Source organism: Parasteatoda tepidariorum, chromosome 7 (genome assembly GCF_982258835.1).
Source record: "Parasteatoda tepidariorum strain Cologne lab strain chromosome 7, Ptep-v5.0, whole genome shotgun sequence".
NCBI classification, from domain to species: domain Eukaryota; kingdom Metazoa; phylum Arthropoda; class Arachnida; order Araneae; family Theridiidae; genus Parasteatoda; species Parasteatoda tepidariorum.
Window position 1 is genome coordinate 103578505 of NC_141761.1, and position 15322 is coordinate 103593826.

At 29.9% G+C, this 15322-nt stretch overlaps 1 protein-coding gene across 2 annotated transcripts in view; it reads left to right on the forward strand.

Annotated features, from left to right (window-relative positions):
- Positions 1 to 15322, forward strand: part of LOC107436282 (histone-lysine N-methyltransferase MECOM) — a 238393-nt gene that overhangs the window by 100816 nt on the left and 122255 nt on the right. For both annotated transcript variants that reach the window (XM_016047922.4, XM_016047923.4), the window contains exon 3: positions 1420 to 1554. In XM_016047922.4, coding sequence (XP_015903408.4) covers positions 1420 to 1554 — 135 coding nt within the window. The remainder of the gene's footprint in view (positions 1 to 1419; positions 1555 to 15322) is intronic.

The following is a 15322-nucleotide window of genomic DNA, read 5'->3' on the forward strand; positions in this document are numbered from 1 at the left end:
TGCCTTGTCTTCCAAGAAATGGGACAAAGGAATTAAAATTAAAGTGTCACTGTTGCTTAAATTCAAATTTCAAAGATATTTCATTCCTGCTGTGTTGGAAAAGTTGCAACGCCCAGTACCCAGTTCGTTCAATCCGACGCAGGATTGAATCTGTTTTTTTTTTATGGTCTCAGTTTAGTTTTTTCAGTTTACATTTTTATGAGTAGCAAATCATAAAAATTGTAGTTCGGAAGAGCAAAAGCAATGTATAATCCAGTTTAATGGACGTTAAAAAAAGCATTACTAAGTGTTAGAAGCACATTTCAAGCGTTGTTTTGAAGTGGGAAGAATCTGTCATAAAATAAAGTTTCCAATTTTATGATGTCATTATGTATATTTTATAACCATTTTATGATATTGGTAAATGCATTTTTAATAAATAATTTCTGCAAATGTAATTTTTAAGGTGATATTAAATATTAAAGTAGTTTTTGTTTTATACTTGGTCAATAACATGCATTTAAAAAAAAATATTAATGTTTGTCCTTCTTAATAATATCGAGTATTCATATTCATTCAGTGTTTGTTTGATACTTGGTTAATAAAATGCATTTTTTCAAAATTATTAACATTTGTTCTTCTTAATAATATCGACTATTTATATTTCTGCAGTTTTTGTTTGATACTTTGTTAATAAAATGCTTTTTTTCTTCTTCAAAATCATTAATATTTGTTTTTTTGCATTATAGAGAAGGTACATCGAATATTTATAGAAATATACTAATATTATACATCTTATGGTTCATGTCAAGTGCTATAATGTTTCTTTTTTTTTTATTTTTTACCTCATTTATCTCTTGTTATGGTAGACCTGGGGGTTCAAGGTTCGATAGCTGTCAAGGGTTAATTGTCATTTTTTTTAATATTTATTTTATTTTATATTATCTTTTCAAATATCTTTTTCAATATTTTAACGTGAATAAAGTGTTCTATATATAAAAGTAACTATTTTTCTTTGGGAAAGAGCGAATAATAGCTAAAAAACGGATAAATTTCTCCGGCTTCAGAGCTACGCATACAACTCACCCCGCAACTCCCTTTAATATTAACTTATAATTTTCAAACTCGGCCAGAAATTGGAATTTAATATATTAAACAATTGTATGTTTTTGAGTTAGATATAGTTTCTAACACAGTTCAATCTTATGACCGCATCATTATTGACACAATATCGTTTATAGTTATGGATAGCCGCATTCTAGCTATGTGCTACGTAAAAATCCAAGTCATATCGTATATAGATAAAATATGGGGTATCATTGCTATATTTTTGAATTTGACATTAAATATATATAAGGGATTAAAAACAAACACTGCTTTGGAATATGTTGCTCGTAGATCTTCGCAATATTTTAAGAATTTTTTCAATTTTATTTTTAGGTTGTTGATGAGCAAGGTACAGTGAAGGCATGGGTCGATACTTTGGTCGTGAGAGGTGGACAGTGGACGACATTTTTGCGAAAATCAGAGAATGTGCAAAAGAGGAATGTTAGTCCACTCTTCTATGGTGGTCAAGTAAGTTTATACTTTTCTTAATTTTTAAATTCGATTCAAAATCTAGAATCTTTTGTTTTACTACGCACTGATTTTAATGTATGTGTTACTGTGATGGACCGATATTGGCGGTTGTTAAATTCCACCGGTGAATGTTGACAATCACATAGTCGCTATGGTAAATGCCCGAAATGTATACTTGGTCTAGTTAAGTGCCACTGCCCGGTATTCCCTACATCATTGTTTTTTTAATTTTTTTATTGTCAAGTGCCACTGCCCAGTATGCATTTAACCAGTACTCCGAACACTGATGTTTCTTCTTATCTATCCTCAGCAGATATTAAAATGTCGAATAAATATAATCATATCAACGAATAAATTAATATTAAATCCGATGTAACAAATATTCCGAACATTCAACAAAGCGACACTGTAATTGTTGACATTCACTGGTAAAAGTCGACATTCTTTTGATGTCGGTCATTCACGGTAACATATATATACGAAGTATATACATATGCAATGAAGTATATACATATTCACGAAGTATATACATATTCACCGCAACATATGCATGGATTGCTCTTAATGATTAAAAATAATTTCATTAAAAGCTGTATGTAAAATCGTAATGCAGATGCCATTTGCCTTGAGGGTGCTAAAATCTCCCTTCACTAGCATTTTTTTTTCTGCGAGGAATGATAATCTTTGATTTTTTAATCTACATATATCGATTGTACTTGACTGTTATCGATTGTATTTACATTGTACTTGCAGATGTGAATTTCGTTTCATTCGGACAACTTTTTGAGGAGCGCTAATGTTTTTGGCAATGAGTGTAATAAGAAAAACTTTTCTATATGAAATTTCATGTTGGAAAATATGCGTTTCTTTGCGTTCCCCCCTTTCGTTAGTAGATACTTTTGCGCTACGCTGTTAGAATGTTCATTCTAAAATCATTGCAAAATAACCAGCAGCAGTCTGTTCATTCGAATAACCGTAAAATTTATGGTAAAGAATATTTTTTTTACGGTTTTTTATGGTTATTTGACTGTTTTGTTTTAATATGGTAAAATAACAATTTAATAAATTGTTATTTAACCATTTTTTAACCGAGAAATTTCTAACAGTATAAACAATGAAAGTGAATATTTGATTTTTAAAAAAAAGGAAACTAAATGTGAAAATAATTTAGCAAATTAAAATAAGTGGTTTATTTACGTGACAAAAATATGTCACATCAAAAATATTTTTGTAACGTTACAAAACGTCACACCCAAACATTTCATTTTCCCATGGGATCCGAACAAACATTATTTAGATTTTAATTCCTAATCCGGAGTGAAAAAAAAAAATTTTTTTTTTCAATTCTTAAAAAGAACAAGAGAAATTAAATTCTGACAAATCGAAAAAAGGTTACACCCTTCTTTATAACGATTTTGCATAACGTCGTCTTCTCTTAACCATATTCAATCTTTTATTTTTCTTCAACAGAGATCAACACCGGGCAAGCGATTTCGTTACGAAACAATAGCGCTGAATAATGAATTCCTCAAAACCGTTGCGTCACATCGCAATGACGGTGCTGGCCTTAATCGTTGTCCCTCGTCCAGCGCAAAAATTTTACAAACAAATAAGCAAATGTGTTTTTATCTTGAGTTGTGTTGTTATTTATGATTTGGTTGTAACGCTCTCACCCCCACTTGCGGAAGTGATGAAACTGAAGCTAACACATACACACACCTGTTAGAATGTTTCGAAGGGAGTTAACGCGCATATGAATTTGCTTATTTTTGGTGATTAACGGGTACTTTGTAAACAAGGATTTTCTCGGATATTCTATTCTAGAATAGTGTTTCGGCGATGGAATAAAGAGTGCATTGCGAAAAAGGAAAGGATATTTTTTTGTGACTCTTTATTAATTTTGTTAGTTGTTTAAGCGGATTAAATATACATACTCATACAATATGCACTTCCATGGCTACTAAAACTTTAAAGGTACAACCTGTGATTTAGCGCTAGCTAACTGTGCTATATTTATGATGGGAATGGAATTTCGAACCATACTAGGCAGAAATTCTATGCCCATAAAGATTACACATTAAATATAGTGAGATAACAATGTGTTTGATAAACCACTATGTTTCAGGGTAATATAGGTCGTAATGTTAATTGTGCTGTAGATATAAAAATACAAAGTCAATAGAAATAACATTAAATAAAACTATATGCACAGTTAAAAAGATGATGATGAAAACATGAAGCAATTGTCATTAGACGTGGGGGCTAAGGGAATAGGGCGTTTGTCTTTCAATGAAGTGACCCGGGTTCGAATCCTAACGATGCCTGGTCGATACGACTTCCGCACCCGGCATGCACCTATCACTCTGATGACGTAGAATATCGTCAGTTATAGACGGATGATGTGTTCAAGTCCCCTTACCATCACTGATCGGTGAAGTTTTTCTTGGTTTTCCTTTTCATGTGACGCAAATGCGTGTTAGTTCCATCAAAAAGTCCTCCACGGAAGAAAATTTCTCCCAATACTTAATCCAGGAGTTACCTTGTCTTCTGAATTAGGTTAAATATTACAAGGCTACGGCGTTGATCATTAGCAGTCATAAACTTAAAACCGAGTTGGCTGTTCAGAACGTTTATAAAAAAATTTGCTATTTGTTATACATGTAAAATTTACATTACTTTTGACGAAATAGTGATCATAATCATCAATGAGCTTTTTCTATATCTTTTTGGGTATCTAAAAAAAATAATAGCTATTGGTATTCATCTTAAATTTGTATCAAAGATGAAGGTAACGTTAAGTTTTATAGCTGAGCATTATGCTACATCGTTTTATCAGTGAACTTAATAACTTTTTTATCATTGAACATTTTAAAACTGAGTTTTATATCATTATCCCAAAATCATGAGAGCTATTTTTATATACTCATAATTTCTTCTAAAAATAATTGTAGGAGTAAACTTTACATCTTATTTATATCAACGATTTATATTATTCCAAACATTTACAGTTATTTATTATTTTTATCGACTCTGAAGTTAAAAAAAAAAAATCTTTTAATGAGTAAACAAAAATTTATCTCACTCTTTAAAAGAAAGGTATTCTTAATTGTTTTACTGGGAATAAAGTTCTTCTTACCAACCTCTTTACTTCTAAGACAATGGAGAGAAAAAAAAACTCTTCACTTGATAATTAGTATAGAACAATTAGCGAAAGATGGAATGGCCCCAGAAACACACTATATTTCATGTTCTGACTCGTCGTCCTAAATGTGTCTCTCGGAGTGCTTTGTAAATATATGGTTTCCCACGGTAAATCGATGGCACCTTCCATATCGAAACTGGATTCTCTCCCATCACGATTGTTTACTTTTAACGAAATACATATTTCGTTCGTTAAGTAAGTCATCACGATTTTATATTTAGAGCTGCCACCAGCTGAAATAACTGTGAATAATTTACTCGACAATGTATCTGTTATAAATGATCTTATGTGGTAGCATCAGTAGGAAAAAAACGGCGATTTTTGGTTCAATAAAGAGCTGTGTGATTATAGAAGAGTTTAATTTTAAATTTGGGAGAAAAAGTATGAGATACTAAAATACACTTTCTAAAGGAAATCGGGTCGTAGTAAAATTAAAAGCTAAGTGTAAATGGAAAAGTTTAGTTTTCGATTAGACAAGAAAAGTTTCGAGATATTGAAATACATTTTACTTAATAAGAGTGATTATTTAAAGGAAATTGTGATTTTGGTCTGTGAAGTTTAATTAATAGCTATGTTTAAAATGAAAAAAAAAAAAATGGCTTACCATTTATCATTCAGAAGGAACAGTTTAAGATATTCAGGGCCAGCGCAAACCCTTCTCCACCTCGCCAAATGCAATAAAATCGTAAATTTGGCGAATAACATTGTGTTTGGCAGAAAGTATTGGCGAATGATTTTTTTCCCATTGGACCTAAACGCGCTTTGAAGCAAGATGATATGTCCGTTATCAAGAATTCAAAAAATCATGAATTGCTGCACATTGTTGTAATCTTAAGCATAAATTCAATTTAGACAGAAACCAAAATTATTTTTACCCCAGTCACATCAGCTCATCTTGATGCCCTGGAATCTTGTTAATTTCATATGACTGCTGATTCCTTCGTTAACGACATTAGTTACTCATCACTTCGCCATAGCACGTGAAAATGCATTTTACCCTGACTTGCACAACTCGGTCATTGTGATTTTCTTGCTCTGCTTTTCATCGTTTTTCTCTCTCAGCTACTGCGGTTTTTTATGCTTTGTTTCTCACCTTTCTTCTCGTTGACAACTTTATGTTTTATATTTCAAGTTACTTTTTGTTTTTTCTTATTGACATCTGACAAATCTTGAAAATGGATGCATGTCTTTGAGCGCTTGAAACACGCCGAATGTTAATTCCAATCTGTATATTTTTGAAGCAAATGAAGTTTTGAATCAAGTACTAATCATTATCTATTTATTGTTTCAATTTAAAAAAAAAAAACAGTTTGTGTCATTTATTTGTTAAGGACCAATATGAAGTGACGTGCAACGATGACTAAAAAAAATAAACTAATGTAAAAAAATCGAAAAGAGGGAACAACATTTCGTGAATACAAGTTTACTCCTGTTTCTCAGGGATCGCTGCTGTTGGGGCAGAACTAATAATTGTTCCTGGCGTGAATACACTTTCCTTTAACAGGGGACCGTTTTTTATTCTAAAAGAATAGGGGTATGGAAATAAATAAGTTTGAATACGATGATTTTTCGGAGTGTAATTGATTAGCACGGCAATTTTATAAATCACTTAATCTATAATTATAGGCTTTTATAATACAATTCTATGTGTTTTTTAAAACAGACTAGTTTCACGTTGACTTGTTCTGATTTAATATAATTTTGAAGCAAACACAAAAGACGAGATGACATCGTGCCAAAACTTTGGGGTTCTATATTTCTTGGGGATCTTTTGAAATGTGACAATAGAAGACATCGAAAGCAAAACAGTAAAAGTTTGTGATTTACATTCATGTTTACCCATAGATAAAGATTAAGTTTTTAATGCTGGTATAAACAACTTAACAACATTACAAATTTTTTAAAAAAATACACGTTAAATAGATTTGTTTATCTGAATACACAGTTGTCGACTGTTATTAATTTTGTTTTTATGCAACAAATGTATAGTGTTGTTTTTAGGAGTATATTTAGATTTTTGCGAAAAATTTCAATTTATTTGTCATAGAATGTTTGTCATTCAATTTATTTGTCATTTTGTAGGAAAAAAGTGGGTGCAATTTAAAACACAACTAGCAATAACTGAAATAGATTTGATGCTATTTTGTTCAAAATATCCTTTTTTGAACAATTTAGAACACAGTTAACATGACTGGATACAAAAACGGCACGCGTTTGATGCAATTTGGAGAAAAATATCTGTTTTTGACCGATTTGAAGAAATGCTGGAAAAAATTTGATGCAACACACTCCGTGATAAATTTACTCGTTTTTGAACAGTTTAGAGTAGAGCTAGAATGAATTGGTGCTGGACCTGTATATGTTTGATGAAATTTGGAGAAATTCTCTTTTGGAAAAATGGAAGCAAAGCTAAGTTGAATTCAAATAGATTTATTACTACATATTACGTGCAAATTTTGTCGTTTTTGAGCAAACTAGGAGCACTGCTTGAATAAAATGGTTCAGTATCGTCTAATGTTTGATGCATTTTGTAGAAGAATGTCTGTTTTGGACAAATTTAAATTGCAGCTATGGTGATTTAAGGCAAGACAGGAATAGGATTGATGCAAATTCGGGCAAAAATGTCTTTTTTTGCAACAACTACTATGGATTGCATTAATTATTAGAGAACTATCAGATCAGTAGCAGAGGTGTATTTTTTGTACTGCTGAATTGAATAAAAATTGCAGTTTAAGAAATGGCGATAGAGTTAAAGTTAGAAACGATTAAGTTAAAAACAGCTAGTTCGTATTATTTATTTTAAAGCGTGAAAAGGTAGTGTTGAGTGAGTGGAGCCACTGTGTTGTGGTTGATGTAGTAGGTCATTCAGGCAAGGAATGCGATTGTTCTAGTTCTCCAGAGAGATCATCTAGGGCCAAGAATTCGAAATCTGACACATCCATACGTCACTCACGTTTACAGGGCGGACCCAATCATTCGTCCACATATCGTAATTTTGACCTGAACCAGTGAACGATCAATCTCCATTTCAGTACCCTTAGAGGTATTGATTTGTTATGAGAACATGGAGGACTTTATGATCTGACATATTTAACGTGCACCAGTCCCCATACACTGCACGGGGAATCTAATGCCGGCTGGATTCGTACTCCTGTTCTTCCAAACGTGAGTCCAGCACCTTGACAACTAAGCTATCCCGGCCAGTGACCCGGCTCTTTTAATTGACCACTTTTCTTAAGCTAAAGCATCTTACAACAAAATCAAAGAGAACGGAAATTCTCTAAATTCACACACTGTCAAGAAGCTCAACCTCCAAATAAAACTTATTTAATTACTATATCAGTCCCTTTAATTGACTAAGAATCAAAACCGCAGAAGCCTTAATTGTCATCGTCTGAAGGGTCATTACTACGCATAAGCAACCACCCACCGATTAAGAGAACAGTTCCCATCGAGTCCCCCCTGACTTTAATTAGGGGTCGCTTCAATGCACCCTATACACCCCCTCATTTTTACACCCCTGTGAGGGAGTTGATTTAAAAGACAGTTTCCTCCCTCAATTCAATAGACTTCATCCGTTCTGTTTGTTTGTCTTTAGAGATACTTGTGGCTTAATTGCCCCCGCCATTCCTGTTTTCGAATGTTTTGGTGTCTGTGAGATTAAATGAAGTCACCCCCCAGCAGGTGAGGGTATCCACGTATTGTTCCACTAATAATTGATGGTAGTCGTTCTACTGGATCGTAGAGTTCCACGAATTTCCGTAATTCTGGAGTGCTATTTTTTTTGTTTGCGTTCGCCGAAGGAACTTTTAGTTTTTAAATATCTAATTGAGATTTTCATTTAGTAAATCATTTAAATAAATTCTAAATATATTTTTAATAAAAATTTAGTGAAGAAATTCTTATTTACGCATCTATAAATTATTTGCACACTGAATAATTAGTTTAACGTTGTGCCATAATGCAGCTCAAGTTGTCACATCTTTAATAAGCTGTTACATAAAATAAATAATCCCAAGAAAAACTGAAGCAGTGGGATATTACCTGATTAAAGACTGCATTCAAAAATTCATAATTAGCAAATATCAGTCGACCTATTTCTAGCACTTCAAAAATAGGCACCCATTTTCAAAAAAATGGGAGCTCTTTAAAAATAGGCTCCCATTTTCATGAAAATGGGAGCCTTTTTCAATATTTTCTTGATAATTGATGCATTCTTATTTTTTAGATTACCAGTCTTCTTTTATTAATAATTGATGAACCGTTTTTTAATTGATACTTAAACTCTTATTTAATCGATAAATTCTTAATTTTACCAGCTTTTTGTGCAGTTGGAAGGAAATAAAAAGTTCTGGATGATTCCTTAAGATGGTCATTACAATGTAGAATATGCGACATATCTTAAGATGTTCGTTATGATATATGCTACATAAACACGCGATTGTGTACCGGGATAGGGTGCATCAAGGCCTGATGTAAGGCTAATGCCAGTCATAAGGAAAAATGGAATAATTCATGCTGACATTTTATTCTATAAGAAATCAAACTACCTAATTAGACTTGAGGAAGGCGTATGTCAGTTGCGGATCGTTATTGGGTGGACATCATGGAGCAATAAACAATGAGACACTAATAATGTCGTTTAACAATAGCAATAAACTTCTTTTCCGTTTTTCTTTAATTGGCATTTAGTCGCGTGGTTTTGCAATCCCTCGCACGTGCAACAGGTTTTTATATATCCTGTACATCGGAAGCTTTGAAAGATTGCCCTGTTTTATATCTCAGCTCTTATTTAATTTTATTTAAAGACATACTTACCGTGAATAAAGCAAAAGAACTTGAATAAAAGTACAGAACAATGGTTTGTGCTTTACACACGTCGTTTTGCATTATTCATACGTCGCATAAACTGTACCCTATTTATATTTGGACATACTTAATGTCTATCAAATATTTTTATACGTATAACGTAAGAATTATATTATACTATATATTATACGATATTATACAAATACTTATTTAATATTATTTAATGACATACTTAGTGTGACTGAAGCAAAAGAACTTGAATAAAGGTACAGAACAATGGTTTGTGCTTTATTCACGTCGTTTTTCTTTATTCATACGTCACACAAAGTATACCCCATCTTTATTTGGAAATATTCACTGTCCATTAAATATTTTTATACCAATTATCGTATAATATAAGAATTGTACTATACGATATTATATGAATACTTATTTAATATTCTTCTAAGGCATACTGTGAATAAAGCAAAGAATTAGAATAAAGGTACAGAACAATGGCTTAGGTTTATTCACGTTGCTTTATTCATGTATCACACAAAGTATGCCCTATCCTTATTTGGACATACTTACTGTCTGTTAAATATTTTTATACCAATTATCGTATGATATAAGAATTATATTTTACGATATTATATGAATGCTTATTTAACATTATTTTATTATTTGGACTATTAATCTTATTATCATTCTAAATACGTAACATGCTTACAACACTAATTGTATCAACACGCAATTTTGAACAACTTAAAATTGTATAATTTAAAAGGCTTTAAAGGCAAGTGTACTATCTATTGAGAATTTTTAAATTCTTAATAGATAATGTAAAAAATATAAATGCATCCTTAACGCGATAAGCTTGAGATATACTTAATGGGTTTACTACGTTAAGAATTATGTAATTTTATAAGTTTGATAAGGATTACAGAAAATAACTTATATGAAGTAAGTATAATAAGAGTAATGGAAAGAGATAAATTAGATAATTGGATTTACAAAAATGTGTTAATAGCACGCGCAATATTGATCCAACAGCACTTTATTGAGCTAGTTTTTTTCTTTTTTTTCTTTGAATTTTAGAGGTTACACTTGAATAATAAAATCAAAATGTATTCTCTGTCTTCTCCTTGAAAATAAATTTCAAAACATCTCAACTGGATTTATAAAATAAACAAAAAGATTGTGGGAAATATGTTCCTGAAATTATTCCAAAAATGATGCAAAATAATTCTAATTATAATTTTTCTTAAAAAAAAATTAAGAAATAAAACTTTTATTTCATTACAAAAACGTGTTTGAAATAGTTTGCATTGTTTCAAACATAAAAAAATAAATAAATAAAATTAAAAAAAAATTATGAAAAATAACACTAAATCACCACCAAAAAAAAAAAAAGAGAATAAAATACTTAATCTATGAAAAAAGAAACGTCTTTAATTATTACAAAAACACACACAAATTGTCATCTTATTCCCAAATCATTGCAGAATTCGTGCAGGTCTTGCGCGTAACTTTCACTGAAAATGAATCTTGCGTAAGCAATTCACAGTGAATCCGATTAAACATAATTGAGCCTACAACTTATTTTGTTTCATCCGAAGCTCTATGAATCAATTGTGGCTAACGGACCATGAATAGGACCTACGTAAGACCAGTGTGAAAAAAACCTTGGTGTCAATCCGTACCCATTACCATTGGAGATATTCGAAAAAGTTTGATGCCGCTTTGTTATTTAACCTAAATGGCCTATCGCGTCCAAATCTTTAGAGTTGACCAACTAACTTATTGTTAGGTTATAACTTATAATAGGTCATGTTAAATTAAATTAGATAAAAAAGTATAAGATGTTGGATTTTATCAGATAAATTGCTTTGATATCCACGACATAAGATTTGATAAACTTAAAATTTATAGATTTTTATTTCACTAATTATGTTTATTGAAGAACGATTAAAATTATTTGAGCTTACATCGATATATTTTTGAAACTATTTTTCTAGAAGAGCTTATCAATATATATTGCATTATTAAAGAGATGAATATAAAAAAATAATAATACTGAAATGTAATCTAGACGCAAAAATAATAAAGGAAGAAAACCGATATAAGCAGGAAATTTAAGGTAAATTTAAGTTTGGAATTTTGATAATTTTGATTCGTTTAGTATTCTTTAATATTTCTAATGGCGGTAGATAAGGCATATAAATGAGCAATTTAGACTAAATAAATATACAAATGGTAAATACTTCTGAAAATTGAAAAGAAAAAAGAATCAAAATTAATAAATAAATGGAAATAAAACTAATAAATAAATAGAATAAATCAACGAAATTAAATAACTAAAAAAAAAAAGAATAAATAAATGTAATAAAAAACATCAGAATACGTGAAATATGCCAAGTGAGCTTCCTCTAGCAAGCGTATCAGTATTATTATTCTGTACCATATTTTTTAATAAAAAAATAAAAAGTGAATTAAATAAACTAAATATACAACGTGATTAAATAAAGGAAATGAAAAAATAAGAGGAATATCTGAAAATGTAAAATAGTATTCATAAGCGCTTCTTCGCGGCTATTAGTATTTTTTTTCTGAACAAGTAAAAAATATTTTTTTTTGAATGCAGCAAAGGTAATTTCAGCTAGTAATAGAAGCAATTTAATAATATATTACTTCTTTAAAGAATTAGGATCTTGCGACGAAACTGCACAATTTCTAAAATTATTTTATTCTGTCATAATAGTTTGAGATTGTGTACCAAACTATTCGATAAAATTAAGTTTAAGAAGAAAACGATTTTAAAATATTAAGAACTGCTAAAATTATTTTATTCTGTAATAATAGTTTGAGATTGTGTACCAAACTATTCGATAAAATTAAGTTTAAAAAGAAAACGATTTTAAAATATTAAGAACTGCTAAAATTATTTTATTCTGTCATAATAGTTTGAGATTGTGTACCAAACTATTCGATAAAATTAAGTTTAAGAAGAAAACGATTTTAAAATATTAAGAACTGCTAAAATTATTTTATTCTGTAATAATAGTTTGAGATTGTGTACCAAACTATTCGATAAAATTAAGTTTAAAAAGAAAACGATTTTAAAATATTAAGAACTGCTAAAATTATTTTATTCTGTCATAATAGTTTGAGATTGTGTACCAAACTATTCGATAAAATTAAGTTTAAGAAGAAAACGATTTTAAAATATTAAGAACTGCTAAAATTATTTTATTCTGTAATAATAGTTTGAGATTGTGTACCAAACTATTCGATAAAATTAAGTTTAAAAAGAAAACGATTTTAAAATATTAAGAACTGCTAAAATTATTTTATTCTGTCATAATAGTTTGAGATTGTGAACCAAACTATTCGATAAAATTAAGTTTAAGAAGAAAACGATTTTAAAATATTAAGAACTGCTAAAATTATTTTATTCTGTAATAATAGTTTGAGATTGTGTACCAAACTATTCGATAAAATTAAGTTTAAAAAGAAAACGATTTTAAAATATTAAGAACTGCTAAAATTATTTTATTCTGTCATAATAGTTTGAGATTATGTACCAAACTATTCGATAAAATTAAATTTAAGAAGAAAACGATTCTGAAATATTAAGAAAGGAGGAATTACTTTTATAGAAAATGACTTAAAAGGAAATAAATAAAAAAGGAATTCTTGATTTTTAAATCCAAACAGGAAGTATTCTACTTGACCCTATCATTACTGCACTATTAGAAGAGTAAAATAATGACACATTCTAGTCAATAAGTTGTTTCATTTTCTTTTTTATAAATCTCTAAATACATGTAATTTCGAAAAACACCTGTTACAAAATGTTCATATGTTTTGAGTTGAAAACCTCCTTGGATTTTAGCTATGTATTTGCGTCAAAGATGTGATCTCAAAACATCGGAAAAATGCATTTGTCATTATCAAAATTTATTTAAAGTATTCAGAAATAGTTTGAATTTGAAAATACAGATTTTTTTTTCCAAATGAAAGTAGAATTATTAATTTTTGAATGTGTATTGTAGAGTTTATTCAATCATTTGCAAAATTTTTACATTGCTTTCTTATTTTTATTTTATCAGACTTATACTTGTTTGAAAATCAGGAAAAAATATTTCACCCAGTTTTTCATGATATAAGAAGTACTTAAAATATTTAATTGTTTATTTATGATATTAGAAGTACTTAAAGTATTTTACATTGTTAATTTTTGATATAAGAAATATTTGACTGTTTAAAAATATATTATTTCTGATTAATAGCTCGATAAAGTTTGCGTACGTAATCTTCATCCTTGTTTAGTAATTCATTTGCTAATCATAGCTACTCTATACTAATCATAATTCGTGTATAATTATGTTGTATAACATGCTCTTTCATTAAGCTCTGCCTTCGGACTTTTTCAATGTTACTGAAATATAATTTAAAATGCTCTTCCATTAAATTTTCTCATTTTTAATAAATGTCATGTAACATGCTCTTGCATTAAGCCCTTCCTTAGGATTTTTTTTTTACCTTAACTGAAGTATAATTTAAAATTCTCTTCCATTAGATTTTCTTAATTTCAATGAAATGTTATGTAACAGGCTTTTGCATTAAGCTCTTTCTTTGTATTTCTTTTTTTTTTAGCTTGACTGAAATATAATTTGAAATGCCCTTCCATTAGATTTTCTTAATTTTAACGAAATGCTTTATAACATGATTTTGCTTCAAGCTCTTCTTTGAGATTTTCTTAATTTTACGGAAATATAATTTATTCCTCCATTGTGCATTTTCTTAATTTTAACTAAATATTTCGCAACATGCTCTTGCTTTAAACTCTTCCATTAGATTTTCTCAACTTTACTGAAATATAATTTAAAATGCTCTTCCATAGGATTTTCCTAATTTTACTAAAATGTTATTAATGACACGATTCCTTTTTTTTTTTTTAAATTTCGCTAAAACATCGTTTGTCATGCTTTTTTTATTTGACCTTAAAAACACATTTAGTTTTCGGAAAAGAAACAAAGATGACTACATACTGGGGTTGGGGGTGGAGAAAAGCGGAACAAAAAAGTTTTTTTTTAATATTGTTATAAAAAATCGTACCGAAAGTAATATGACTCGAGTAACATTTATAAAATCCATTCGTTGTTTTAATAATAAGCAGAGATTGGTCATTGGATGAGATTGAAACAGGTGGGGGTGTTAGGCCGCATCTCCTCCATCTCCGGGGGAATAATCATGTGAAACTTCTTTTGGGGTAAAAAGGACCGAAATTACAATTATTATTATGACTCCTAAATAGTCTTCTTCTCACGGCTTTTTTCCTCTCTTTTTGTATTCATGCTTTTCCGTCCAACCGCATCACTACTTCCGGTTCCCTAACCACACTATCTTCCTTTTCCGTGACATTTCATCAACTTCTTTTTTTTTCTTCTCTCCCTAAAAACACCCCTTATTTACTCTCTTATTCAATCCTACTTGAACTTTGACTCGGCATGGTGCATCATTTATTGTTGTGCCAGTTCGTTAAGTTATGGTTCAATAATTCCTTGAGCAAATTTAGCTTTTCATAATCTTGAATTCTGTTTTAGCTGAGATGGGTTGAAATTAAAGAAACTCTTGATTAAATTAAGCTTGTCCTGAACTTTTATTCTATTTTGACTGAGATGGGTTGAAATTAAGGAAACTCCTGATTAAATTTAGCTTGTCCTGAACTTTTATTCTATTTTGGCTGAGATGGGTTGAAATTAAAGAAAC